General features: G+C 43.6%; 1 protein-coding gene across 3 annotated transcripts in view; it reads right to left on the bottom strand.

Moving 5' to 3' along the window:
• The window catches only part of PLCB1 (phospholipase C beta 1), a 627,028-nt gene extending 601,370 nt beyond the window's left edge, over window positions 1–25,658 (bottom strand). For all 3 annotated transcript variants that reach the window (XM_039531329.1, XM_039531330.1, XM_039531331.1), the window contains exons 1-2: window positions 25,337–25,658; window positions 7,350–7,427 (exon numbers count right to left, since the gene is read on the bottom strand). In XM_039531329.1, the coding sequence (XP_039387263.1) occupies window positions 7,350–7,427; window positions 25,337–25,435 (177 nt within the window). In that variant the 5' untranslated portion in view covers window positions 25,436–25,658. The remainder of the gene's footprint in view (window positions 1–7,349; window positions 7,428–25,336) is intronic.
• Between the last annotated feature and the right edge of the window lie 1,378 nt (window positions 25,659–27,036).

Raw genomic sequence — 27,036 nt, 5'->3', positions numbered from 1 at the left:
TCAGTACAAAGGGTTTGTTTGGCCTTCTTTACAGAGAGAGGGAATAGGCAGTCGCAATGTTTATAGACCTCCTGCCAAGACCTTCTTAGCAGTGAAATAGACTGCACAGTATACTCTCTTTAGTAAACTAAACAAAACTACTTCAATGTTGGAGCAGGTTTTTTTAAAAGCCATATGACCCTTTAAAATTCTGTGTGAAATTAGTGTGATGAAATTATATTAGTTATGTATTAAATACATATAAAACTTACCCATTACTACAGCTTTCTAATCAAATGCACTGTAAAACAGATAAGGACTTAAAGTTCTTTTGCCTGTATGTCACAAAGGAATGCTCTGCTTTAAAGCCAGATTTGAAAATGGACACAGAGCACCATAAAAAGATACTGGCCCAAACCCCCAGCAGGTGCAAATGGGCACAGCTCCTTTGATTTGAATGGCTCTATGGCAGTTCAACTAGCTGAAAAGTGGCCTGCTATTTACAAGAATGCTGAAATTGACTCTGATCCTGATGCTGCAGGATCCTACATACTCTACTCCTCTCTTCCTCTAGATGTAGCCCTTTGGCCCCATGACACAGCAGATCAATTCTCAATCACAGATTTTAGGGCTAGAAGACACTATTATGATCATCTAATCTGACCTGCTGTATGACATAGGCCACAGAGCCTCCTGCACTGATTCCTGCCCTACCTAGTGATTCCTGCACCAAGCCCATATCTTGTGGTTGAGCTAGAGCATCTCCTTTAAAATCCTAGCACTGTTGACACCAATTGGAGCTTTACCATTGACTTCACGGGGGCCAGGATCTCATCCCATGCTGCTTCTCTCTGCAGCCCATAGAGAACTCTATATCGGGACCTCCCTATCCCCAACATTCCACGTGCCAGCAGGGGTCAGTGCACTGCCCTTACCACTCCACCCGGGTGGGGGGTGGCAGAGGGGAGGGGCATTAAACATAATCACAGCTTCTCATACACCAATCATGACTTTCATACGTCCATGTATAGGTACCGGAAATGGAAACAACTGTTCTTTCTCCTTCATAAGTTCTGTTCCCTAAATTTATTAAATTTTAATCAAGTACTAAATGTTTTTAATTGCCTGGTTCATGTTACAGAATAAAATTCTATTGTTTGGAACATAATTCATCTTTATTAGTTCACAACATATGCTGGCTGGTACTAAGCAGGTCTGACAATTTCCTGTTGCTGCACTGTGTTACAGAACCCATAACATAATTCACAAACAATATTAATAGGCGCATGGACATTGTTATATTCCTACATACACAGCAATCACAAGATTCATACCAGGCCATAACGCAACAAGGCCAGGTAGAGCATACTACACTACTAAAATCATCTTTCTACGCCTCCCTGAGCAGTATAGCTCCGCACTGAGGTCTTTTAATAGCCCTTTGGCACCTTATAGACTAACAGACGTATTGCAGCATGAGCTTTCGTGGGTGAATACCCACTTCGTCGGATGCATGGAGGGGCAGTAATACTAATAGGTCTCCACGATTCCTAAAGTATCAATGTCTATTTTCATTGCCCGAAAATTCTTTTAAAAAAAGGGGGGGGGAGGGGAAACGTATGCTAATTTTGTTACACGCAGACGCTTGCTTTTTTTTCAGAATGGTACAAAAGAACTGAAGAGCACGGCTGAAATTTTTCAAAATTGCCTAGGGCATTTCGAGACACTGGATGGTACTTTTTCAGAAGCAGCTAAATCAGTGGTTCTCAAACTTGGGCCGCCACTTGTTCAGGGAAAGCCCCAGGCGAGCCGGGCCGGTTTGTTTACCTGCCGCATTCGCAGGTTCAGCCGATCGCGGCTCCCACTGGCCGCAGTTCGCTGCTCCAGGCCAATGGGGGCTGCAGGAAGCAGCGCAGGTCGAGGGACATGCTGGCCGCCCTTCCTGCAGCACCCACTGGCCTGGAGCGGGGGACCACGGCCAGTGGGAGCCACAATCAGCCGACTCCTGCGGACTCGGCAGGTAAACAAACTGGCCCGGCCCACCAGGGGCTTTCCCTGAACAAGTGGTGGCCCAAGTTTGAGAACCACTGAGCTAAATGACACAAGGAACTCGTACTTCTGAGTCACTTAAGCACATAGGAAAATCCCACCCATTAATGTCAAAGGGAATTTCTGTGCACGCATCTAAATCCTCAAGGCAATTTAGAAAAAAAAAGTCACTGTTCAAATTTAAATATAATTAAGTTAGGATTGAATGATTACAAATGATACCCCAGCTGTAAATCAAAGGCAGCAATGCACTTTGTGCACAGGCGCCTTATAAACAATTACTACAAGAATTAGAGACAATTCAAATACAAGACATCTTATGGTTCTATAAATTTGTTATTTTGTAAATGTTCAAATTAAGTCCCAATCCTGCAATGGATGAATCCCCATTTTATTTATATCTAGTTGCAGGATCAGAACGAAAGTGAGCTTGTCTCTAGGTGACCAGACAGCAAATGTGAAAAATCAGGACAGGAGCTGGGGGGGGGAGGGGTAATAGGAGCCTATATAAGAAAAAGACCCAAAAATTGGGACTGTCCCTATAAAATTGGGACATCTGGTCACCCAACTAGGATCCTGGTCAGAAATTGCATGCATTTTTGCCTGGGACTGCTTTCTCCTCCAGATCAAGCTATTCAGAGGAAAATGTACCCAGCCACCTGTACAGCACATGTTTTGAAGAATTCTATAAACAATCATTTACCTCTCATGCTGGCTGGACAAAAGAAATATTCCAAAAATCTCAAGGGATCTGAAGCTTCTGTTTTTAAGCTACCTTCTGTCTCAGGCTTGCACAGGAATGGGCACAGGGCCATATTATAATAGAGAAGCTGGCAAAGTACTATCTCCAAACTCCTTATCAAAGCAGCAGAATTCAACTGATCCAAAACTATTACTAATCAATAGGTAACCTGTACCTTGAGTTATGCTGTTCTCCCATTGCACACAAAGGCTGTTCTTAGAGACAATGCGACACCATTACGACAGAACGTCCAGAAATTTATTTTTCACCATCTATTTTTTTATTAGTTATGAATCTTGTTAGGCAGGGCAAAGTGGAAGAATACTGTCCCAGGGTACAGTAGCTGTCCAAGAGGACAGTCCTTGAAATAGTAGCCGCATCCTTTATATATCATCTTCTCTAGGAGAGGGTCCATGGGTTGCCAGTGTTTAACAGAGCATCCCAATCCAAGCTGCAGGGAAACGCAACAGAGCAAAGCTCCTGAAACCAAGGCGGGGACTCCAAGGGTACGTCCACATTGCAAAAACAAAAATAGCAGTGTAGACATTTCTGCTAGGGCTCTGAAACCCCTCTCCCTCGCTGGGTCTCAAAGCCCGAGTGGGAATGTCTACACTACAATTCTGAGCCCCAGAACACAAGCTCTGAGAGCCGCAAATTGTGGATCCAGGCTCTCAGACTTACTGCCGCAGGGTTGTTTGTTTGGGGGTTTGTTTTTTTGCAGTGTAGTGCACTCTCCCTCAAGAATGGAGAGGGGCAGAGCCCTAGCACCATGAGGTCTGCACATGACCAAGTCCAACCCTTGAAAATCACAGACGCTGCTCTCACCTTTGTGAGGCTCATACATGCAAGTGGACAAGCCACATCCCAAGTGCCTACATGCATGATCAGGGTCTCATAAAAACCTGGGTTACCTTGGAACCGAGCAGTAGCCTCTGTCAGCAACCTTCCAGGAAAAGTTCAGAGGGTGACTGCCATGACTCACTTTGTTCTAATGTTATTTATATTGGGGTAGCACCCCGAAACCCTAATCACAAACTGGGCCACACTGTGATAGAACTTTACACACACCTATAAAGGCCCCGTCTGTGCCCTGGAAATAAAAGTACAGAAAAAAAGAACCTAAGAGCTAATGCCACTTTCTAGCTCATTGTGCTACTCCCGCTTCCTTTCCTCCACCGTCAAAACCATCCATCAGCCCTGACCTTATACCAATCCCTTGATTCTTCCAATTCATAAACTGCTGGGACTCCACAACGTACACATCACCTGGCATGCAGATGTGGCGAGTCATACTCTCCCTGTTCCTCATTCTGCATAGTAATTCTTAACAGAATAATTAACAGAATAAAGCTGTAAATTGGGAATCAGGTGACCAACTACTATCTAGTCTCTCATGCATCTTACTCATATCATCATCATCACCATCTTCAGGGCGAAAGGCATAGTTTTAGATCTTATGGAATATTACTGAATCCTTGCACTGAGATGTTTGATCTTCTCTCTTCTCAGCTACAGAGGACCTTATTTTTGTGCGAGTGCTCTGAGAGAGGAAGGAGGATATCTGCTGGCATCTCTGGACTCTGGTTGGCTGTGAAGAAGGGACAGATGTGACACTAACAGAATCTTGTTCTTTTGTCGGCTTCACACCGTCCTTGGAGTACGAGCATCCAAGCTCCAAGGCAATAAACACAGCATTTGTAAGCACCAACTTTGTAAATTTTGCTCATCTCCCTTTATGACAATGTCTCTTCTTTCCCTTGCCCCAAAACCAGCTATCCTAGATTAAGCAAGCAAGCAAGTTCTTTATTGTGGTTTTGCTATTCTGAGCAAAGTTGGCTACCTTAATACTTCCTGTCTTTTTAAAAATCAACAAAATATCAAACAAGCACGATTAAAGATAAAAATCAATCTGTACCTCAGAATCTGATTTTAATGAGGTATTTGCTGTATCTTGTGCACACAGAACAGGAAATACCACAGATGCCAGGGTAAATTGAACTACCACTGGCATAAGTGCGATTGATATTTGCACCAACTATGCATTATCACACACAAAAAAACCCCACACTGCAGAGGTCATGCATGCAGAATTTTCCCTTTGTTATATCTACTCTTTCCTTCAATTCTTTTGAAGAGTGGGTATGCGCACACACACACCCCTCTCTCTCAAATTCTAGTGTTTTACAGTTATAGATCATTTAAAAAAAACCCACAAAGATGAATGGTGAAGAGATGCGTGTTTCACTGAGGCTTTAATGTTGTCAGATGTGTATAACTCTCTGGATTTAGACAGAGGTTTTAACAAATCTGTCCAAACTGTAAGGACAGCTGCACATACACATTTTAATTAGCACTGATTACACGGAATGAAGCCAGACTCTGCGTTTGCTTCTTCCAGTACACAAGAGGAAGAGAATGGTTTCACGTAAGTCCAAAATGTGATTGAATTCATAACTCTCCTTTTTTGAAAAGAGCAGATTAACCCGTGACGGTCCAGTACCATCTGTCAGAAACAGGACACCAGTTCTGTGAAAAGTGTGTCTCTTAGAAGATCTCTCAATGGTTGCAGGTGTGTAAGCAAGGTTACTGTTCCTTCTTTGGATTTCCAACCATGAATTGTAAATAATCACCTTGAAATCTCTCACCTAATACCCAGAATTTAAATTTAAAAAAAAACAAAAAACCTTCAATAATTAATTTCACAATAAATATAAATCAGAATAGTCACTGCATAAGCAGAAAGTGCTCATCCCCAAACACAAACATTTTAAATAAAGAGACCTTTAGGATGGGTTTTGAAAACAAGCTTTACTTAGCTGTCATGAATTATTAACCAAACAAAATCTCTTTTGTTGCCCTTTATACATATTTGATCTCCAGTTTCAAAAAAAAAAAAAAATCAAACTGACACTTGTCTCTTTTACAAATACCCAACCTTTTAAAAAATGCTCTGGGCAGTATAAATACATTTTTTCATTAATATGGAAACAACAATTCCATAAATAGCCATTTTAGAGAATTGCTTCAAGACATTGTTTTTACAGACAACAGTAGGAAACTGAGGGGAATGTCATTATGGCAAACCTCTTAAAAATGGAATAAACTCTCCAATCAACTTTGGGTCATTTTTTTCCTTCAAAAACTTAAGTGCATGCTTAAGTGTTTCGCTGAATCAAAGCCTAAAAGAGACATCATATTTAAACAGGACCATGTGGTATAAAGAACAACCAAAATAAAGGCCTTTTTTGCAACTCCAAAGAATTATTTCTAAAGACTTGAGGGTGCGAGGGTGTGTTTTGAAAACTAAGTTTCAGCGGCCTTGATGCTACAGCTTTGTATATTCTGAACCCAGCAAAAACACCAACAGAAAATGACACCTGAAACACTACAGTACACAAGCCATTATATTATTCTAATATATTCTTTTGTAACAGGCAATAGATACAAGATAAGGTTACTTTATAACAAAAGTACTACCACAATCCATCTTTGGGGACAAGAGGAACTAATTTCTTGATAATACTTGGATGGTGTTTTTCCATTGCATCGCTGTGACAGCACACTGACAAGAGATCAAAGGCCTGATTCGCCACTGCATTGCCCCACTTTCACCCTGGTGTAATGCCATGGATTCTGTCAGCTGGAAACATGACAGCATTGATTTCAGTGGAATGACACTGGTGTCAAACAGGAGCAATGCAGCAGGCTCTAAGCCTTCCCAACAAGTGTACAGGAACTGCGCTCACGCTCGCCAGCGCCGGCAGCGAGCGCGAGCGCCGCCCCCGCCGCTCTTCCCGGTCTCGCTCTCCCCGCCATCCTGGCGGCCCGGGGAGGGAGGCATGGAGCCCCGCGCTCTCCCGCCGCATGCGGCAGGTCACCCGGAGAGCGGACCTGCGGCGGACCTGGCCATGCCTGCCGGAGAGAGCAACCGAGCCGCTGGACGACGGGACGCCACAGAGCATGACGGCAGGTCAGGTCCGCCTCGCCTCCGTGGTGGTGGACCAGGCATGGGCGGCGAGCTCCCGGGGCAAATGACGCCTCCCCAGGATGCCGCCGCCTGCGGCGCGGCCGCCGCTGGTGCCTAGAGCCGCCCCTGCAGGAATGTATTTAACAAGAGACCGAGTCTCCGACATGGAGTAATAAAAACTGAGGAGTGCAAGTAACTCATCAGGGAGGTTTAAATAGGCAGCTTTAAACTCCAATATTGGACCAACCACACAGCAATGAAAAAATCCTGTTGACTTGAGTGGAGCCAAGATTTCACTCCAGATTGGTCCCCAGGTGTAAATTGGAACAACTCTGTATTGTGCCAGTAGTGGCCAATGTCCACGAGGGGCCACTAAGGTAGCTGAGGATTGCCAATCAATCATTCTCCTTCTTCCCAGTCACATGCCCTGTGCAGCAGGGGCTGGGGAGGAGCATGTATGCTTTCGTTACATCACAGAGGCGCTCTCTGCACTGCAGTGTTCCTTGGGCATCCTCTATGCCAGAATTACAGTGCAAAGCTTCCTGCCCACAGCCCTATCGCACCGGCTGGTAAGCTTGAAATCAATATGAAAAAAGGCGTTTCTTCTCTTACCTTATTCTGATCTGTCCAGTAAAAGAAAAATCCATGTGGATCTGTTCTGAGAAGAATTGGAGTCACAACAGTAGAATCCTACAAAGAAAGGGTAAAAAATACGAACATTAACCTTATCTTCACTGTTATTTTATTAACAGTCCTATCACAGAATGTCACTTACACAGTTTAATCCCACATCCCAAATCTCCATTCTGATGTCATAATATATTTCTAAGTAATTTAAATGTTTTCATCTTCTACATTCTGTATATGTGCAAGAGAGAGAATGTATCTGCCCAATAATGCTCAGTTATGCATATTAAATTACTGTAGGAATCTTATTAATTCTGTTTTCCATTTAAATACTTCCTATTTTTGTCTGTTATTCACATATGTGGTTTTTATAACGATATGCATTTTTCTGAAAGCAGTTAAAAATCCAATTGTAAAGCCCATATGTGGGAATCATTGAAAATTTTATTTATAAAAATTATCCTGAAAGCGGATGTATATTTCTACTAACCAGTTACAGCTCATGTGAAGCTTTGAAGCTCAACCATTTCCCACACAACAATAAATAAGGCCACATTCTACGTATCTTTAGAAAATATGGCTCTGATTGATCCAAATTAAAATCAAATGTGCTAAAGATTTAAAAAAAAACCATAAAACACGATTTAATTATGTAAGTTGCAGTCTATGATATTACTCAATGTTCTCTTATTCCAAAACCAGATGCACTACACATAAAAATGTTAAAAAGCAGGATAATGTTGATCTATCTTAAATGCTTATATGGCCCCTTTTACTGTAGTATCTGAGCACCTCACAATCTTTAAACATGTTTATCCTCACAACACCCCCCACGATGTAGGACGGTGCTATTAACCCTGTTTTACAGATGGGGAAACATGGCACAGAGAGGTTAACTGATTTGTCCGAGGTCACACAACATCTGTGGCAGAGCAGGGACTTGAACCCCAGCATCCCAATTCATAGGAGAGGGCCTGCACCAATGGAACATCCTTCCTCACCGTAGACAAGCTTTTAAAGACTGGAGATCCTGTCTGGATTGGAACGGTATTACATTTGCTGTGGCAAATACTATCTTAAGAAAAGTGATCCAACGCTGACCATCTCAGCAAGAGCCGCTGGTCTTGAGAAGATAACCAGTGGCCTGGCCATCATGGACCACGGAATGGGAGCCAGATGGCAAACTGATTTGTTGGGTCTTCCCGTAGGTACATACATATGGTCTGCTTCCTGCAGTGTTTATACGAGAGCACCAAGTGCAGTGGTGGCAATCTGGTCATGGGAGTCAGGGTAGGCCTCATTGGGGTGCTTTCCTCAGGAGTGGACTGCACTTCAGGGTGCAAGGTTTGGACTGTCATCACCATTTTTCCAACAACAAGGGGTGGAACAGTGGTTTCCCTGAGACAGCTGCCTGCCTGTAGCAGCTATGTCACCTTATTTCCCTTGGCATCCACCCTGACAAGCACTTATTGGTCCCACAAGGCCAATGCTGTACCACTTTATAATTTGTTCTCACTGGCCTCTGTGGGTCAGGACTTGAAGACCCGTCTTTCTGATTCAGTCCTTACCAGGGCCACCGCACGGGGAGAATGCAGTATGGGCACTGGCTCAGTGGCATTTAGCTTGCTTGCTGACAAGCGGGCTGCGGGAAGGATGGCCAGCACATCCCTCGGCCTGCACCGCTTCCTGCAGCCCCCACTGGCCTGGAACGGCGAACCGCAGCTAGTGGGAGCTGCGAGCGGCAGAACCTGCGCACGCTGCAGGTAAACAATCCGGCCGGGCTCGTCAGCAGCTTTTCCCTGGCGGGCCGTGTGCCAAAGGTTGCCGATCACTGGTATAGAACGTAATGTCCAATACACCATGGAAACAAGCAGGTTGCTTGATTTAATTAATAGTGATCCCATCTACCTGAAGTCTAGTCAGCTTCAAAAAACAAACAAACAAAAAAAAACCCCGCAAGTTGAGTAGTTTCAAGCACGACTCTTGATCAATCCTTTGTATTGTGGTGGTGCCTAGAAGCAACATACAAGGATTGGAGCCCCAACTGTGCTAGGCAGGGCACATACATAAAGAGAGTGTCTCCGTCCCAAAGAATTTACAATCTGAACGTATGAGGAGGCAACAAGTGAAGACAAACTAGTGAAATAACCAAAGTTGGTACAATAAGCAAAAATAAGAGCATGTCCACCACTTAGCCATTTACAGCCATCATAGCAATGGTGAGACATCTGCCCTGAATACCCTCAGGTTTTTTATGGTTTTACAGTCTTTTATCTGTCCCCATTACTGCATGAAAGATGCATCCAAATTATAGGGAAATTTGACTAAACACAGAAATAGTGAAACTGCTTGTCAAATGCATAAACATAAACACACTCTGGAAACCTATTTTGTCTGATCTCTTTCAGTTATCTTAACTTTAGCTGTCATTTGTATCAACAAGTGTGTGTGTGTGTGTGTGTGTGTGTGTGTGTGTGTGTGTGTGTGTGTGTGTGTGTGTGTGTGTGTGTGTGTGTGTGTGTAATATCACAGAAGTGTGAAGAAGTTTTCATCCCGGCATAAGGCCACATACTTTATAGGACCAAACTCTATGTTTCTTGTGGATGCACAAGAAATGCAGCATCAATCGTTAATGAGGATTACCTGACAAAACTAACATGTGACGTTATCTGCTTTGGGGACATGATTATTTATGGAGTACTTTATGTCAGCTTTACAAAGCACATAATGCCAGATTCAAATACCCTTACTCATGTTCAGTAGCACCTTACTGCACAAAACACTTAAATTCAACAGATAACACGTCAAGGTATGAGAAACGACTATGTCCTTGCCCTGAAAGTATTACAGTTCAACTCAGAGAAGCATTAACACAGTTCAGATGTAAGATCAAGGGGAAAACACTGAGGGAAAGAAACTACGGAAAGGTGGACAGTAATAAGGAAAGAAAACACCACAAAATGTGCTGGCTAGCATTTCGTTAAATGAAAACCAAAAATTCTGTCTCTGAACATTAAAGTCATAGAACACAAGCAGTGGAATTTGTCTGGTAAGTTACACTAGGACGTTAAGGGTCCTGAGACAAGTGTTTTGACAGTCAACTGAAGGGAAAGTCTGATCCATTAAAAAAAAAAACCTACTAGTGGTACTGTGTGTCGGCAAAAGATGTCAAATTAACAAGTATGGAGGGAGACAAGATATTTTGCTATGATTCAGCAACGCACTTGGGTACCTGCTTAACTTTAAATTTCAGTAGAACTTGTGCCTATGCTTAAATGTTTTGCTGAATAAAGACAGGCTTAAGCACACACTGGATTGTTTTCCTGAATCAGGGTCTTTCCCAGCTCCAAAGGGTCCAATGTGGTTGCTTGTGTAGACTACACACCTTCTGGCTGTGGCAGTCTGTCCTATGTAATGGCACCAAGACCACTTAGCTAAGGCTGTAGAGCAGACTAATTTTATCTTTCTCTAAGAGCCAGTTGGCTTTTAGCTCATGCAGTAGAGGCTCATGCACTAAGCTCCAGGGGTCCCAGGTTCAATCCCACCCACTGACGAGCAGGGTCTGTCTGTGTTACACTTGTACTAGACGCAATGGAAATAAGTGTACAACAAACCTAATGAAGAAGAAATTGAGTGGATGTCAGTATCCGTAAAGTACTATAAAAGTGTTCTGAAATCTGTTCCTTTCAAAAAGAAATGATTCACATCAGATAACTGCCTTTCCTCAGCCCACCTCTAGACATTTTTTGTGCCGTCTGTACGTAAACAGACAGCACAGGAAAGAGACTCAAGTCGCTCCTCTGAAAGATGAGGCACGCAGGACATTTGGAGGGGGTGGAGGTGTTGGGAAAGACAGGCATAAAGAGATTATGTCTAGGATTAATCAGTTTTGCTGGTTAATCATTCCAAATCAACTGCTTAAATCCAAAAGCTGTTTGGATGCATCTGTGCGGATGACATACGGCTGTCAAAGAACGATTTTTCAAGTCTCAGGCTGTGGGATGCCAGCTATACTCAGCAGACGTCGTAGTGCCACAAAAAGAACTGCACCAAAGCCTCCAATCCCCGTAAGGTGACAAAACAGAATCTGCACCATGCGATGTATAAAGAGGAATTATACATAGTCTCTAATTAAAGCTTCTGAGTAGAGTAGAAATATTATAATACAAAATCAAAAGTGTGCTAAAGCGGCAGATTTTTATTTTTTAGTCAGGAAATGCAAAAGCAATAGTTGCTACAAGAACATTATCTCTGCTCTGTTACCAATTTATAATAATTTCTACTCTTGTTTTTCATGTTAATTGCACTGCTCTGATAGGACAGACTATTTTATTATGTGTATTACAACAGAACACAATAGTACCAACCAAAATTGGTGCCCCATTCCGCTAGACATTGTATAAAACACAGAGCAAGAGAGACAGTGCCTGCCCTGTAGAACTTTTATTTACTATATCTGAATTTTTAAAAAAATTGTCTACAGATCTTCATCACCCTTATGTCAGCGGTGAGTGACAGCAGCAGCAAGGGCTGGGTTCAGACTGTCTCAACATTCTTGTTTCTAAAAATAAGAGCTCTCATCCAGAGCCATACTCCTATTTCTAGTCACCTCTGTGGGGTGCTCTTCCCTACTCACAAGCACTCAGAGTCTTTGCGACTATTGACTCACAAGTAGCTTTTTATTGGGGGAGGGGGAAATAAAAAACCCCATGAAAACTCTATTCATTTACATATATGAAAATGAGGAACCTAAATCAGTACAGCAGGAGTTTGGTCAACCCCAGGAGGGGAGGGATCGCTCAGTGGTTTGAGCATTGGTCTGTTAAACCCAGTGTTGTGAGTTCAATCCCTGAGAGGGCTACTTAGTGATCTGGGGCAAAAATCTGTCTGGGAATTGGTCCTGCTTTGAGCAGGGGGTTGGACTAGATGACCTCAGGGGGGGAGTTGTATGACTTCCAAGGTAAGTATTTCATATACAATTGTTGTATTATATTTACAAATAAGATGATATTGCACCCCACACTGCCACAAGCCATCCAAAGGAGCATCTTCAAACTTATTCATTCAGTTTGCTCCCCCGCAAAACCGACCCACTTCCCAACCTCCCCAAATGGAGCTATTTTCCCTCTGCACCTACAATGACAACAGCAAAACAAAGGAGACCCAAAAGCACTTTAAGAGTGTACGGAATACAATTTCCTTCCATCCAGGTAAACAAGACACCCCTACAAAGGAAAAACACCCAAGGACAAACAAAGAGGGAGGGGGCAAACTCATGTCTTCGCCACCCCAATTGAATCCAACACACAAAAGAAAAGGCAGAGAATAAAGCAACAGAAGGAAAGACGAGGCTCGCTTGACTGTATCCTCACACAAGTGAACAAAGAGGCTGTTCTCAGTGCAGTCTCTCAGGACCAGATTTCTAAAGAGCTCAACTCCCATTTAGGCACCTGATTTGTCAAAAAGGTACTCAAAGCCCAGCAGCTCCCACTGAGAACAATAGGTGTCCCTTTTGGAAAGCCAAACACGTATTTAGGTACCTAATATGGGAGCTGGGTTCTTTTGAACATCTGGCCCTAAATAAACAAACAGAAGAACCAATACATCGCATGCTGACACGTTCATGGAGACGTTCCAAGAATACAATCAAGATGTGGGATGGGGAAGAGAGACAATGAGGGTGGAGAAGAAGAAAAAAAAAAAGCAGAGAAAGGCACAGCAGATCTGCAATGTCTAGCCAACAAGTCCGGGCCACAAATGACCACAAATTGTTGGCAGCTTCAAATACCACCCTCTGCCTACTATTGCCAAGCAGAGCTCTGGCTTCTGATGGAGTTCCTCTGCAAATTCCTGAAATAAAAAGCTCAACAGCAGCGTGGACCCGATCTGACAGACCAGTACATACAACATCAGAGGGATTAAAAAAAAAAAAAGAAAGAAAATCCTGATTTTTAATTAAACAGATTTTTTTTTAATTTACATGTTCTTTACTCTCTTCCAATTTTATAGCCTTGAATTGCTCAAGCAGACATTTTGGACTATTTTCTTTAAGTAGTTTCCTAACTGTTAGTATAAATTTCACATTTTGCATTGAGATATTTTCCACTAAGAAGTTTCACACTTAAAACACTCTTCTATTCCTGTGCTGTATTTGCAACCAACACCACCTCCTGACATACTGCATTTACAGAAGTCAAGAAAGTTGAAATGCACCAACCAAGGTACATGCCTCCATTAAAGTTTGAAGTTAATGGGACTTGTGCTCGTAAGTCATTCAGGAGACTTGAAAATGCCCCCCTTAGAAGCATCACTTTAGGCTCCCATTTTGGAAAATTTGGGCCTATGTATATAAAAAAAGCTCACTAATTTTATTTACTGAAAAACCTAAGTGACTTTTCATTGTTGTAGAGATTTTATGCCACTGAGGCACAATCAAAGACAGTGGGATGCCTACCCACACTGCGCCACACTTTTGCCACTACTGCCCGATGCTGGGTGGACACGCTGAATGGTACAAACGACCCAACGCGAATGCATTCAGCCAAAACTTTTACTGGTGCAACTTCTGTGTTGAGACACATCCTATGAGAAATGCTACAAAAAAGTGGACGGATGGCTTTAAGCACAAGAGCAGCAGACAGAAGATCATGAGTAAAATTATGCACCTGTTTAAGAATTGGCAGGATCAGGGCTTTAATCTCCCAATATTTTGGTTTTCACCTATAGCAGTTTTGTAAGGGCTTGTCTACATGAATGTTTAGTTCATTGCAAGCTGGGGTGTGAACCTACTCTGCACTGACCTGCTGCGCTGTCTGTATGGACCCTGCTGATGCCCTCCCAGTGTCAAAAAGCACTAGATAAATGCACTTTAACGAACTGTTAATGCATGTCTCCAGGATTCCCAAGGACAGAAGTGTGCAGCAGGCTAGTGCAGGTAAATTCATACTCCAACTTGCCACAAACTAAACATTCACGTAGACAAGCCCCTCAGAGTCAGCTATAGCCAGGCCCACATACAGCGTTTGTATGGGTATCATTATTACAGTTATTGGTATGGATTTTTTTTTAAACCAAAATAGTTATACCATTATAATCCCTAGTGTGGATGCAGTTAGAGCAGTATAAAGGCACCTTATACTAGAATAATTAACTCCCCTTCCCATACAGAAATAAGTTGTACTAGTATAAGCACTTTTATACTAGTACAACTACTAGGATTGCGCTGCTTTAACTACACCAGTACAGCATAGCTAAAAGCAGTACAAGTTTTCTACGTGAACAAGCCCTAGGATACTGCACCAGGAAGGGCATTTAAAACTATGTTTAAAAACATTTTTAGTGCATTATAAATTTTCCTCTAAAGTGTGTCCTACTGCAACCTTTAAATGACTTCTAAATAAATTTAAAATAAATTCCTGATTTAAATGATTTTTTTTAAATCAACAGACGTTTGGGAGCATGAGCTTTCGTGGGTGAATACCCACTTCGTCGGATGCCACCCACGGTATTCACCCACGAAAGCTCATGCTCCCAAATGTCTGTTAGTCTATAAGGTGCCACAAGACTCTTTGCTGCTTTTACAGATCCAGACTAACATGGCTACCCCTCTGTTTTTAAATCAAGTTATTTAAACGCCTCAGCAATCTCCATCTTAACATAACATTAAGATTTTAAAACCACAAAAGCCAAGCAACTCAGAGTTAAGGTTGTAGCCACCCTTTTAACTCTGCTTCGTGCATATGCGTTAAGGGTATGTTCCTCCTTCTGTTGAGGACAATGGCAAAATAGTCACAACTTCAGTGGGAGAAGAAATGGACCCTACAATAGGAGCTTTCAAAACACAGGGAAGGGAAAGATAAGCTAATCTTCGGCAGAGTATTTTTTTTTAAACATACAAATATGGAGTAACTGAGTGGTGGTAACGAAATGGAACAGACCTGCACTACTGAAGAGATGTGTTTTTTATTTAATTGTTTTTTAAAAGTGCAATATTAAGAGTAGGATTTTTAAAGATGCTCCGTATTGGCCTCTCTCTGCTCCGTTGGAGCCTGTGGGAACTTTATGGAGGACTTCAGTGGGAGCAGAGTTAGGGCAATGCTAATTCTAGCTTTCTGCGATATCTGCGAGTCAAGGAGGGGATGTCATTCCCAGCTCAAGGAGATATACAGAGCTAGCGCATGCAACAGAGAGTGTAGCCATGGCAACGCCAATGGCAGGAGGGGCTAGCTGCCCTGAGGCAGGGGCGGTGGAACGGGGCGGGGGCATGGCCCCATCACCTTTAAACCGGTTGGCAGTAAGGGTGAGAAGGTGGAGTCTTGAGGGGGGGGAAGCAGCGGCATGAGGGAGGGACCTCATGGAAGGGGCGGTACAAGGGCAGGAAGAAGGGGCAGCACATGGCCATGGCACAGGCACCGGTGCCGCCCCCCCCCCCTTTTAGGGCACTTTCATCGCTCCTGACCTGAGTCCATGCCTAGGGTCTCCAGCGGGTACATACTCAGGGCAGCTTGCACTGTTTTTAGTGCACTAGCTGTGTCCGAGCCAGCTGAGAGCTAGCACCAGGATCTCTCCTTGGCCTCGCATCACCCACCCAGCTCAAAAGGGTAGACATGCCCCTTCGTGTCATTTCGCTAAACAAGAAAAAAAAAAGTGTTGGGGATGGGGATTGAAATGGGAACACCACACCCTCACCACACAGGGACACTGTGAACATTAATTCACTGATGTAGTATCCGAGTGCTTCAACAGTGAGGGGTGCCACAGAAAAGCCCTTGAAGAAACTAGTAATTGTGTCTTCAGTGCAGGGTTTGAACAGCATGCAGTAAATAAGCCATGGAGCCATCCACTGAACAATGAGGACTGTTAATAAGATTGAATAAATCAGCACCATCCATCCTGTGCAATGAACGAGCCAGGAATCCTGTAGAAAGATAGTATGTGATTATGTAATTAAAGACTGTATCATAATGCATACGCACAAGGGACCAAATTAAGGTTGCACAGGCAATCTTAATTCTGGCATTTCCTACCTTCTGATTGCTTGATTTTGCAACCTTACTAATGATCTTTTAATGTGGTTTGACTGTAGTAACAAAAAATTCATTTAAAAACAATTTAAAAAAAAAAAGCAAAGTTGTGTAGAAAGTAGAGCAGGTCAAAACTTCCTTAACTAGAACTTTTTTCAATCAAACATTTTCTTTTTCTCTGAACTGCAATTTATTGCATAAAAATGTCAATGTTATCAAAACTTTTATACAAGTTTTTCATTTAAAAATAACCCACTTTGTTTCAGTAAATAAAAAATTTCAGTGACCATTTGGAAGTGTTTTACCTAACAAAGAGCCAGTTTTTGGTGCCTGACACATTTTGGTAGCCACAGTTTTTCTCCATCCTGCCCCCCTCCCCCCAGTACACACACACTCTAAAAGAAAGCATTTTTGCATAATGGACATAATGATACATCAAATTCTACTGACAGAACTTTTATTTACCAGATTAAAACAGATAAGGATTTCAGTCCTTTCATCATTATTTGGCATAGCTATTTGAAGGATACTCCAGGCTTAAGGCACTAGCTTGTGACTTCAGAGACCTCACTTCAAGTCCTTTCTCCGCCACAGACTTCCTGTATGACCTTAGGCAATTCACTTAGCCTGTCTGTGTCCCAGTACCCCATCTGTAAAGAGGGTAAAATAGAACTTGCCTATCTCACATGGATGTTGTGAGAATAAATATAAAAAGAGATTGTGAGGTAGTCAGATATTAAAGTAGTAGAGGAATTGAAAATCATTTTCATATCCTTTTGGGATAAGAGGCTGCTCATTTTATAAGATAACCATGGGGTCAAATCTCTGTCCCACAAAAAGCAAATGCTTTCCAATGGAGTTCAATAAAATCAGAATTTATCCTGTGATGAAATATTAGCTGACTGAACATCTGAAATATAAATTTTTAAATTCAGTATCCAATTATCTTCTTGCATTGCAAGAGAACTGTTATACTACATTTTCCCACTAGTTTAGATAGTGTATCCTTCCCTAGTTGATTTTTGTTCGTTATATTTAGTCCGATCTTTGCAGATTAAATATAATTAAAAACCTGAACATGTTGGACTCAATAAAAGCTCTAAATCCAAACCGACTGGAAAACAAAGAGTTGTTCAGTTGAGTATATTTTTCTTTCTTTAAAAAAAAAAAAAAAAAAAAAGGAAGAGTCTAATCTCTGAATATATCCAAGAGCAGATCAATGTTGGTTCATTTCTGAGGTCTCAGAAATATACAGGAGTGACAGATTTGGACAGAATAAAAAAAAATGCCAAACTAAAACAAGCTATACGAGAGCCAACAATTTAAACCACATCTGAAAGTTTCTTTAAGGGAGAAATACATTCTCAGGCAAGTATTCATAACTAGTTTGTTTGATTTATTTCTACTTACCCATACTGATAATACTTCATGTGTACATATTTATTTGGATGTTTATAAAGTATAACAAACATCTAATGTTCTCGATAAACTTCTGAAAAAAAAGACTCTAAAAACAAACAAACAGGCCCATGAATTCTCCCAGATCAAATCACACAGCACTAATCACCCACCAAGTTCAAAAGCATTTGATAAAATTGGGTAAAGATAATCTAGCACAGTGGCTCTCAACTCTTCCAGACTACTGTACCCCTTCCAGGAATCTGATCTGTCTTGCGTATCCACAAGTTACACCTCACTTAAAAACTACTTGCTTACAAAATCAGACATAAAAAAAAAAATACAGAAGTGTCACATATCAGGGGGTAACCGTGTTAGTCGGTATCCACAAAAACAACACGGAGTCTGGTGGCACCTTAAAGACTAACCGATTTATTTGGGCGTAAGCTTTCGTGGGTAAAAAAACCTCACTCGCTGATGCATCTGAAGAAGTGAGGTTTTTTACCCACAAAAGCTTATGCCCAAATAAATCGGTTAGTCTTTAAGGTGCTACCGGACTCCTCATTATTTTTGTAGAAGTGCCACAGCACATTACTGAAAAATTGCTGACTTTCTCATTTTTACCATATCATTATAAAATAAATCAATTGCAATATAAATATTGAACTTACATTTCAGTGTATAGTATACAGAGCAGCATAAACAAGTCATTGTCTGTATAAAATTTTAGTTTGTACTGACTTCGCTAGTGCTTTTTCTGTAGCCTATAGTAAAATTAGGCAAATATCTAGATGAGTTGATGTACCCCTTGGAAGAGCTCTGCATATCCCCAGGGATATGCATACCCCTGGTTGAGAATCATTGGTCCAGTAGATAGGTCCTTCTGAAGTTTACTGCAGTACTCTGGGTTAAAATTTCTGACTTCGCTAAGAACTTCCTGGGTGAGCGCGGGCACTTAGTTTGTCTGCGGCTTTGTTCCCCACCTGTAAAATGGGAATAACGTTTCCCTACCTGCCAGGGGTATTGTGAAGATAAAATCCATTAGTGGTTTTGAGAGGCTCAGGTGCTACTGTGATGAGTAGATGGGGTAAATATCTATATCATATTTTACAGATGAGGGTGTGGAGGCAGAGAGTGGTCAAGTGATTTGCCCATGGTCATAAAACAATGAAATGGCAGAGCCTAGGGCCAAGATTTTTAAGAGTGAGTAGTGAGTCAACTTGAGACAAACTGAAGAACCTCATTTTCAAAGGTGAGTGTTCAGCCCTTCCTACAGATAAGACCCCTTTAAGGTATCTCAATTTGGGCACTCAAAATTCACTAGTCACCCTGGACTACCTTGCCCCTGACTTCCCGCCTGGTGCCCTAGCCACTGGATGCTGCTGCGCATAGAACAGTTCAATTCTGGTAACTACATTTTTAGTTCAAACTGGGTTCCAGTTTTAGGGTGATCAGACATCCCGATAAAATCGGGACTGTCCTGATTTTGAGGAGTTTGTCCTGCGTCCGATTTTGAGGAGTTTGTCCCCTTAACATCTGGTCACCCTATCCAGTTTTATGGCCAGAGAGTCATCTAATTTAGGCAGCGTTCCTGGTAAATATAACCTCTCCATTACTTATTGGTAGACTACACTTGAAAGCGAAAGTAAATAGCATAAGCAGCAAAGACCCGGTAAAAGCCTTTATGTAAAGTACATATTATCACTTGGGAAGATAAGAAACTCTTTAAGTGAGAACTGAAAACAAATACACTTTTTAACATATACCACTCCATTAACCTGCATTGGCATGCCAATTACCGCCACTAGACAATACCAGTTAAACTGTGTCCTAGCTCTGGGGCTGGTGCTACCTCGGCTATGTCTGTCCTGTCCCTGCTGGGGCCACACAGCAGAAACCATTACACACAATCAGGGGTGCTAGAACAATTTGTATATAGTGGTGGTGCTGAGAGCCACTGAACCAAACTGTAAGCCCAGCCAGGGAGCAAACCCAGTTGCAGCAGCTATGCACACAAAGCCAGGGCAGAGCTCTGCTTCCACCAATCCCATGAGGAAAAAAACAAAACAAAACACTCCTTTATACTCCAGTTTCTTTAACTCACTCAGCTAGTAATACATCTGCCTTTATCATTCCCCACCCCCTGCACTATCCCTAAACAAAGTGGACTTTGGAAAGCCTTACAATGTCATTTTGCAGTGAACGCAGTTCTTCTGAAGATTGCTTTAAAACTCTCCAAGGAAGAATTATTAAAAACTGAGTGGCCCAAGTAAATTCAGTTTGTAAACCTCCCTCTTCCTGAAACGGTAACTGTCCAACACTGGGAACGAAGGACACCAGCGGTCTACAGCACTGGCAATCAAACCAATGCTTGAATAACCCAGACTTCTTTCCCTGCTACGAAAGGCTAAGATTTTCTGTGACTCGTGATTCTGCTCCCCTTCATTTTTGGAAGCCTAACTCGAGACAGTTTAGAGGATTCCAATTTCGGAGGGCAAGGTGCTCAGCCCTTTCTGACAATCAGCCCCCGAGTCTCAAGGCAATAAATCCTTCAATGGGGAAGCAGATGGCTATGGGGATAGTATAGTGGTGTACGAGAACTCCACTTATCTTGTAGGATAGAGGTGTATTCTCTTTTATTTAAATAAGATTTTTAATGGATTTCAACGTACAGGGCAGGAAATCCCCTGCAGAACATATGGAATTTCCAGACTTTACAATTGTGTAGACTGCACGGATTTAAACGTAGTCTAAATTGACAGAAGATTATCACTGCTCAGAGCACAGTCCAATGAAGTCAACAAGAATCTTTCAATTGAGATCACCTACACACTTCACACAGACATCGGATCAGGCCCGATACGAGGCATGTAGGTGACCTATTTGCACTTACAAGTAGATGAGGGTCCACAGCACACATTTAGCACGTGTTGCGCTTCTTAACGGTCTCAGCAAAGTTACTAGATGGACATAGAAATGAACTGCTTTCTGTACACCTAGGAATGGCTGCTCCAGGCCAGGTTCCAAGCACACTGGTGGGTGAGTTTAAAAGCCTGCATTACTACTGCTTCTGCCAGCAATCCAGCACCATTCAATCTCACCCCAGCATCACTCAAAGAAGTACTAAATTAATTCTTTAAGAGCTATTGCTTTACTCTTCATCCAACGCGTTGTGACACTGTGTTATAGCCAGTAAGTGCTACTCTGGAGAAAATCCTTTCAGCACTCCCATTTGCAGAAAGCTATTTTCAGTGGCTTATAACTCATCTGGAAAATTTTGCTCTGGGCTGAAACTTGGTACAAGTCACAAGGTTTTGCTGAGGAAGAGCCTTTGTTTTATGAGATGTGAAAAGAAGTCAATATGGTCATTTTTCTATTAGAAAAATAAAACAGAAGGAAAATGTGCTGTATGGGAAAACATAGGTAGGGGATAATTCTGTCTTGACAGAGGAGTGGATCAAATCTTTTCCAAATCAGATTCCTAGGATTGTACCAAACACACACACAAGTTGTTTTCAGGTGCTTTGGGGAGGCCAAAATAACACAAACTGAAATTCCAGGACCAAGTTCTGTTGACTTGTGAATTCAGTGGGAATTTGTCTCTGCTTACAGACAGGACAAGAATTCATCTACGGGAGGAAGAAGGGGGTGAGAGAGGAATAGCTATTTTCAAAATCACGTAAGGGATTTAGGAACACGTCCCATTGATAATCAAAGGGGCTTGTGCTCCTAAACCCCTCAAGCGCCTTTGAAAATCTCCTCCTACAAAAGCTGATTATGAGAAGTATTCTCTCCTGCCTCAACCCAACAAATATTTCATAAGGAACCTTGTTGCATGAGCTTAACTTCTCTGCACATCCACTATGTTTAGACAATGCATCCAAAGTAGCTATAATGGTCTATTATGTTTTATTGTCATGGCAAGTTTAACATATTATGTATCATCATTATTATGGCCTATTGTTTCACAGAGGAGCTCCAATATACACATTTTCACACTTTAGACCATAAAGCCTCAGGTCAATGATACTCATTTAAAAAAAAAAACACTTCTCTGAATACAGGCAAACAGGCTAGATGGCCAAGACTCCAAAGTCTCTGTTGACTGGCTCAGTGGCAGATACTTTAAGTTGTCACTAAACATATATTTGCATGAAATGTCCCATAGTACAGAGTGCCAAATTAGGTTCGTAGAAGCAGCAAAGAATCCTGTGGCACCTTATAGACTAACAGATGTTTTGCAGCATGAGCTTATAAGGTGCCACAGGATTCTTTGCTGCTTCTACAGAACCAGACTAACACGGCTACCCCTCTGATAAATTAGGTTCGCTTCCACTAAAATATTTTTTTCCTGGGATGATTCCATTGCTGGAACGAGGCATTGTGGATAAAAAAAATTAAAGAAAAAAAAAAACCTCTCATGCACACATACTAAGTAAATTGCAATTAAATAAATCAAGAGAGTTATGGCTCAAAACTATTTCACTAGGTTATGCCCATGGCAAGTGTCTCAGTGTCAGATAATCTCAGCCCGATTTCTACATTCATATATGTTCGAGAGAACCCTCATCGCCCAGAGAACCCCACTGATAAAGAATGGGGCTGGCCATGGGGATCCATTCTTGCCTATGAGGTTGCAGGACTGGGGGGGCCCATATGTGCCAGCTATAACAGGGAATCTATGACAATTAATCTTGATTTAGGATTTATATCCTTTGTCAGTTTTTGCTAACAAACTTCATGCTTAATGTTGTGGGCGGTTTCATTTAGTCTATATATTATTAATATAGTTATAATTAAATAAAAACACCCAGTAAGTTATTTATACAGGAAGATTCCATTTGCACAGAGTGCATCTCTTCACCTATAGACATTTCTGAATAATGGTTCAGTAATAGCCTTCACAAATAAAAACGAAGGACCAAATTCTCTGCAGACTTAACTCCATCAGCTAGTTTTATCTGCAAATAATTTAGCCCTATCTTTCAAGGTAACAATATCAGCAAGACATTGCAGAGAATTCTGTTCTTGCCACAGTTACACATCCGAGGGCCAGGAAAAAGAGGCAAAACACACAATCCATGTTTGAGAACGCCTTGGATTCTTCATCTGGAGAGTATAAATCACTGTTAACTTGTCCTCAGCATATATGTGGTTTGTGAATTTGCTGGCAAGATTGCTTACCAAAACAAAAACAAAAAACAACAAACAAAAAAACAGACAACACCACCACCACAGCAATAAGGCTGAGACAGTGCTGTGATCTACAGTATGGCAAATCTGATGAGTGAGAACTCAGAGGTGTCAACTCAACCTGAACAGCAAGTGAATTATTCATTTTAGATCCAAATCTACCTCAGGCACTATGTGACCCTGGTGTTATCTCACTGTTTATTACTGTAAATTATTGGCACATTCATGAAACTCAGCATCTAGGAATCCCTTAATAAGTAAATCCCCATTGCTTCAGGACTTCCCTCCTAATTTTTTGGTGTTGCATCCCTCATTGCAAGCGTTTGTCACACATTTCTGAAGGTCAGGATCACACCTTTGGTCTCTTGACAGGTTGAGAGCAATGGTAGCATGATACTGCGTAACAGAACTGGAACGGTGAACTGCACTCTCTCTCGGCTGTCCCACTAGCTGTTACTGTGCATGTCTCTAGAAAAGAAAACTTTACAGCAAGAATATTTTTTTTGAGGGCTGAGCTAGTATAAAGGGAGATCTCAAAAACTAGTTCTTCTCAACGACTCTTGCCATTCAAGCTGTGCAGCACATCAGTCTTCTCCTTTATGTCCAATCCATATACTTTCATCACAGTGCTGCCTCTGTGCATACTTCAGCACCGACCCTGGTGGGGTATCCATTTCTCTAGCTGCGTGTGGAAGGCAGGAACCCTTGAGGTTTTACCAACCACTGAGGGATGGTATTGGCAGTGAACCTGTCCCCTGTTTCCTTCCACCCGGTGCTATATCCTCCCCACCCATAACTGGTGGCCCAGTGTGGGGGGAGAGGAGAATGCTATCCACCCGGCCTCTGAAGAAGTCCCTGGCACAGCCTAGAGAGAGAAAGAAGTCCCAACTGCTAAATGGCTACGGTGCAGGGGGCAGCACAGAGCTACCCCTCTCCCACACAACGTAGCAATGCTGAGATGAAGAGACAGAAGAAGGGATCGGATGTTTCAGGGGAGGAAGGGACCCTGCCTGTGTGTGTGATTTCATAATGAAGGGGGTGGGGGTGCGTTTTGCATTGCAGAAACAAGAATACGCGAGAAGGTGGGCTTGTGGGGAGGCTTGAATGCATCTAGATTTTGGGAGTAGTCAAGGATAGTGAGAGATGTTTGCCGAGGAGAGAAGGTGAGTGGGTACCTGTGAGGTTCTTCATGTAGGGGATGCAAGAGTGTGTGTATGCACAGGTCATGTGATAGAGGGTGGAGAGGCAAGTTGGGTGAGGTAGTAGCTTTTATTGGGCCAACTTCAATTAGTGAAAGAGACAAGCTTTTAACCTACTTCAGTCACACGGTGGAAGGGGAAGAGTCCATAAAGAGACTGGGAATGAAGAAGACAGGAGAAAGCAGCGAGGGGCTGAGAAAGTGTCATTATGGAGAGAGAGAGAGAGAGAGAGAGAGAGAGAACACAGGGAAAGAAAGAGGAAGAGGATAGAAGCAAAGAGAATACACTTAATATTACCATATATAACAACATAGGGTAATACAGAGTGAATTAGATGGAATACAACATAACCAAGAGACACAGGAAAGGGGAAAGATAACAGTTAATGAAGTGAAATGGAAAGAACAGATAGATGCAAGGGAGGCAAAGTAAGTTCAGAAAAGTTTTAGTAAACAAGAGACAATTTAGATGTCAAAGGGTTACAATAAATAATATACACAAAGGTGCACCCACTAGCGTATACGTCATGCTAACATTCATAGGGACAATAATTCACTGCCAGCATGGAAATAAATCCGTCCTGTCAACCTGCTCCCCCTCCATTTTAAACTGTCCTCTTTTCCTCCCAGAATCGTCCTCCAACTTTTTAATATGTGCTTGCACCTGTGTGGATTCCTGGACCAAACATTCGCTCTACCCTCTGGAAACAAACCCATTCACTCGGAGGCAACAGCACACACCGGTGCTGGCACCAAACCCTCTGCACCCAAATGTGGATTCCCCTTTTTTTGGAGGAATAATCCTCTTCTCCGCCCCCCCCCCTCGGCCCCCGCCAAAAAACAAAAATTGAACTCGCTGGAAGGACGCGGGCCCCGCTCTCCGCTCTGCCCCAGAGGGTTAGCACACAACAGGTTTAAAGCAAGGTGAGGCCGCTCCCGTCTTCCCCCATCCCCATCCCAGGGCGGTCCAGGGCAGGCGGCTCGCTCCATGTGCGGGTCGGAGCCAGGGATCGAGCCGCCCTGCACGTTGCCGTTCCCCCGCCGCCCGAGGGGGGAGGGACGCGCGTGGGAGTGGGGGGAGGGACGCGCGTGGGAGTGGGGGGAGGGGGGTCCCTATCCTGGAAAAGCGGGAGGCGGGGGGGGGGGAAGGTCCGACTTACATCGTCCCACTTGACAAATTTGGTGCCTTTCTTGAGCAGGTCGGAGACGCAGACGGGTTTGAGCTGCAGCGCGTGGACGCCTGGCTGTGCCCCGGCCATGGGCAGCGCATGGAGGCTGCCCGCAGCAGGGCAGCCCCGGCGGGGGGGACGGGGACGGACGGGAGCCTGGGCTGCAGCGGGCAGAAGCCGGGCGAGGGAGTCACCGGCGCGCAGGGGCGGCGAGCAGGCAGCTGGCGCGGCCGCCGGCGGACAGAGCCATGCAGCGGCGGCGGCGGCGGCGGCACATCCTATATCCCCGCGCGCCCGCCGCGAGCGCGCTGCCCGCCCGCCTCCTCCTTCCCCAGCTGACTCGGCCCCCAACTTCCCTGGGTCACCGGCCTGCCCGCGGGGCGGCAGCGCCACCTGCCGGCGCGAGGCGGCCGCTGCAGCGGGGCTGCGGGGGGGGGGGGCTTGCTTTGCCACCCCCCAGGTGAGGTTAGGGGCAGGCCAGCTCCGGCCCTATGTAGGGGGAGCGAGGGGTTAGCGCAGCTGTAGCTTTTCCCCTCTCCCCCCCACTCCAATCCCCCGCAGTATTTCAGGGCCCTGTCCCAGCAGGCAGCTGGGGGCAGGGCCCACCTGCAGAACAGGTGACAAGGGCTCTCTCTGCTAAGGTGAAGCCCCCCCGTGGCCTTCAAGCAGAGGCAATATTCCACCCAGGAGTCTTATAGCTAGGGTGACTCCCGTCCCTCCTGCCCAGGGACCGGTGACGAGCGTCCCCGGGAGCGCAGGACATACAGGAGGCAGCCCACATGGCAGCCGCAATGATGGGAACGATTCCAGTCTGATACAAATGCTGGGGTTATTTGGTTTTTGAAGCCCGAACCTCCCTGCCCCGGGTGCGGGGCTTGTAGCCTGAGCCTGCCACCCAGGGCTGATGCCCTCAGTCTTCAGCCCCGGGCGGTGGGGCTTCGGCTTGGGCTTCAGCCCCAGGCCCCAGCAAGTCTAACGCCAGCCCTGGTGAACCCCTTAAAACTGGGTCGTGATCCACTTGGGGTCCCGACCCACAGTTTGAGAACTGCTGCTTTATATCATCAGGAAAACATACGGGAAAAAATTATGTCCCTAACTTTCCTACAACTGTCCTTTATTTCCTTGAAACGTAGCTCACCCTACCTATAAAGAACACCATGCTTAGACACGGGTTCTATGTCCCGCTCTGCCATTGGCCGGCTGCGTGACTTTGGGCACGTCATTGCACAGCCCCCTTCTGCCTCAGTTTCCCCATTGTGCAATGAGGATAATGATACTGACTTGCTGTGTAGAGCACTTTTGAGCCCTATGGCTGAGAAGTGCTGTATAAGAGCTAGGGATTATTATTATAGTAATCATTAAGCATTTCTCTTATTCCCTAACTTACTGTAACAGATGGTGTGAGAATACTGGGTTTGCGAGACCCAGGGGCAAAAGTTGTATCACACTTGCTATTCAGGTACAGTGTGACAGATAGGGTTGTTAGTGGTTACAGATACCTCTTCAGAGAGAATAAAGTGCAGAGAAAGTTGAGGGTAAGTCTGGAAAATATTATTGGAGTGCTGTTCAGACAAAGGAGAAAAATTCATTAGTCTGGAAACTGACAAATGAGGTGATCAAAGGGTAAAGACAACCCCTAAAATCATCAACTCCCTTTGGTCTCTAGTTATAATCCCATAGCACCAGTCTCC

Source organism: Mauremys reevesii, linkage group 3, assembly GCF_016161935.1.
Source record: "Mauremys reevesii isolate NIE-2019 linkage group 3, ASM1616193v1, whole genome shotgun sequence".
Classification (NCBI taxonomy): domain Eukaryota; kingdom Metazoa; phylum Chordata; order Testudines; family Geoemydidae; genus Mauremys; species Mauremys reevesii.
The sequence above is the reverse complement of the archived record's forward strand: the minus strand, read 5'-3'. Positions and strand labels throughout refer to the sequence as shown.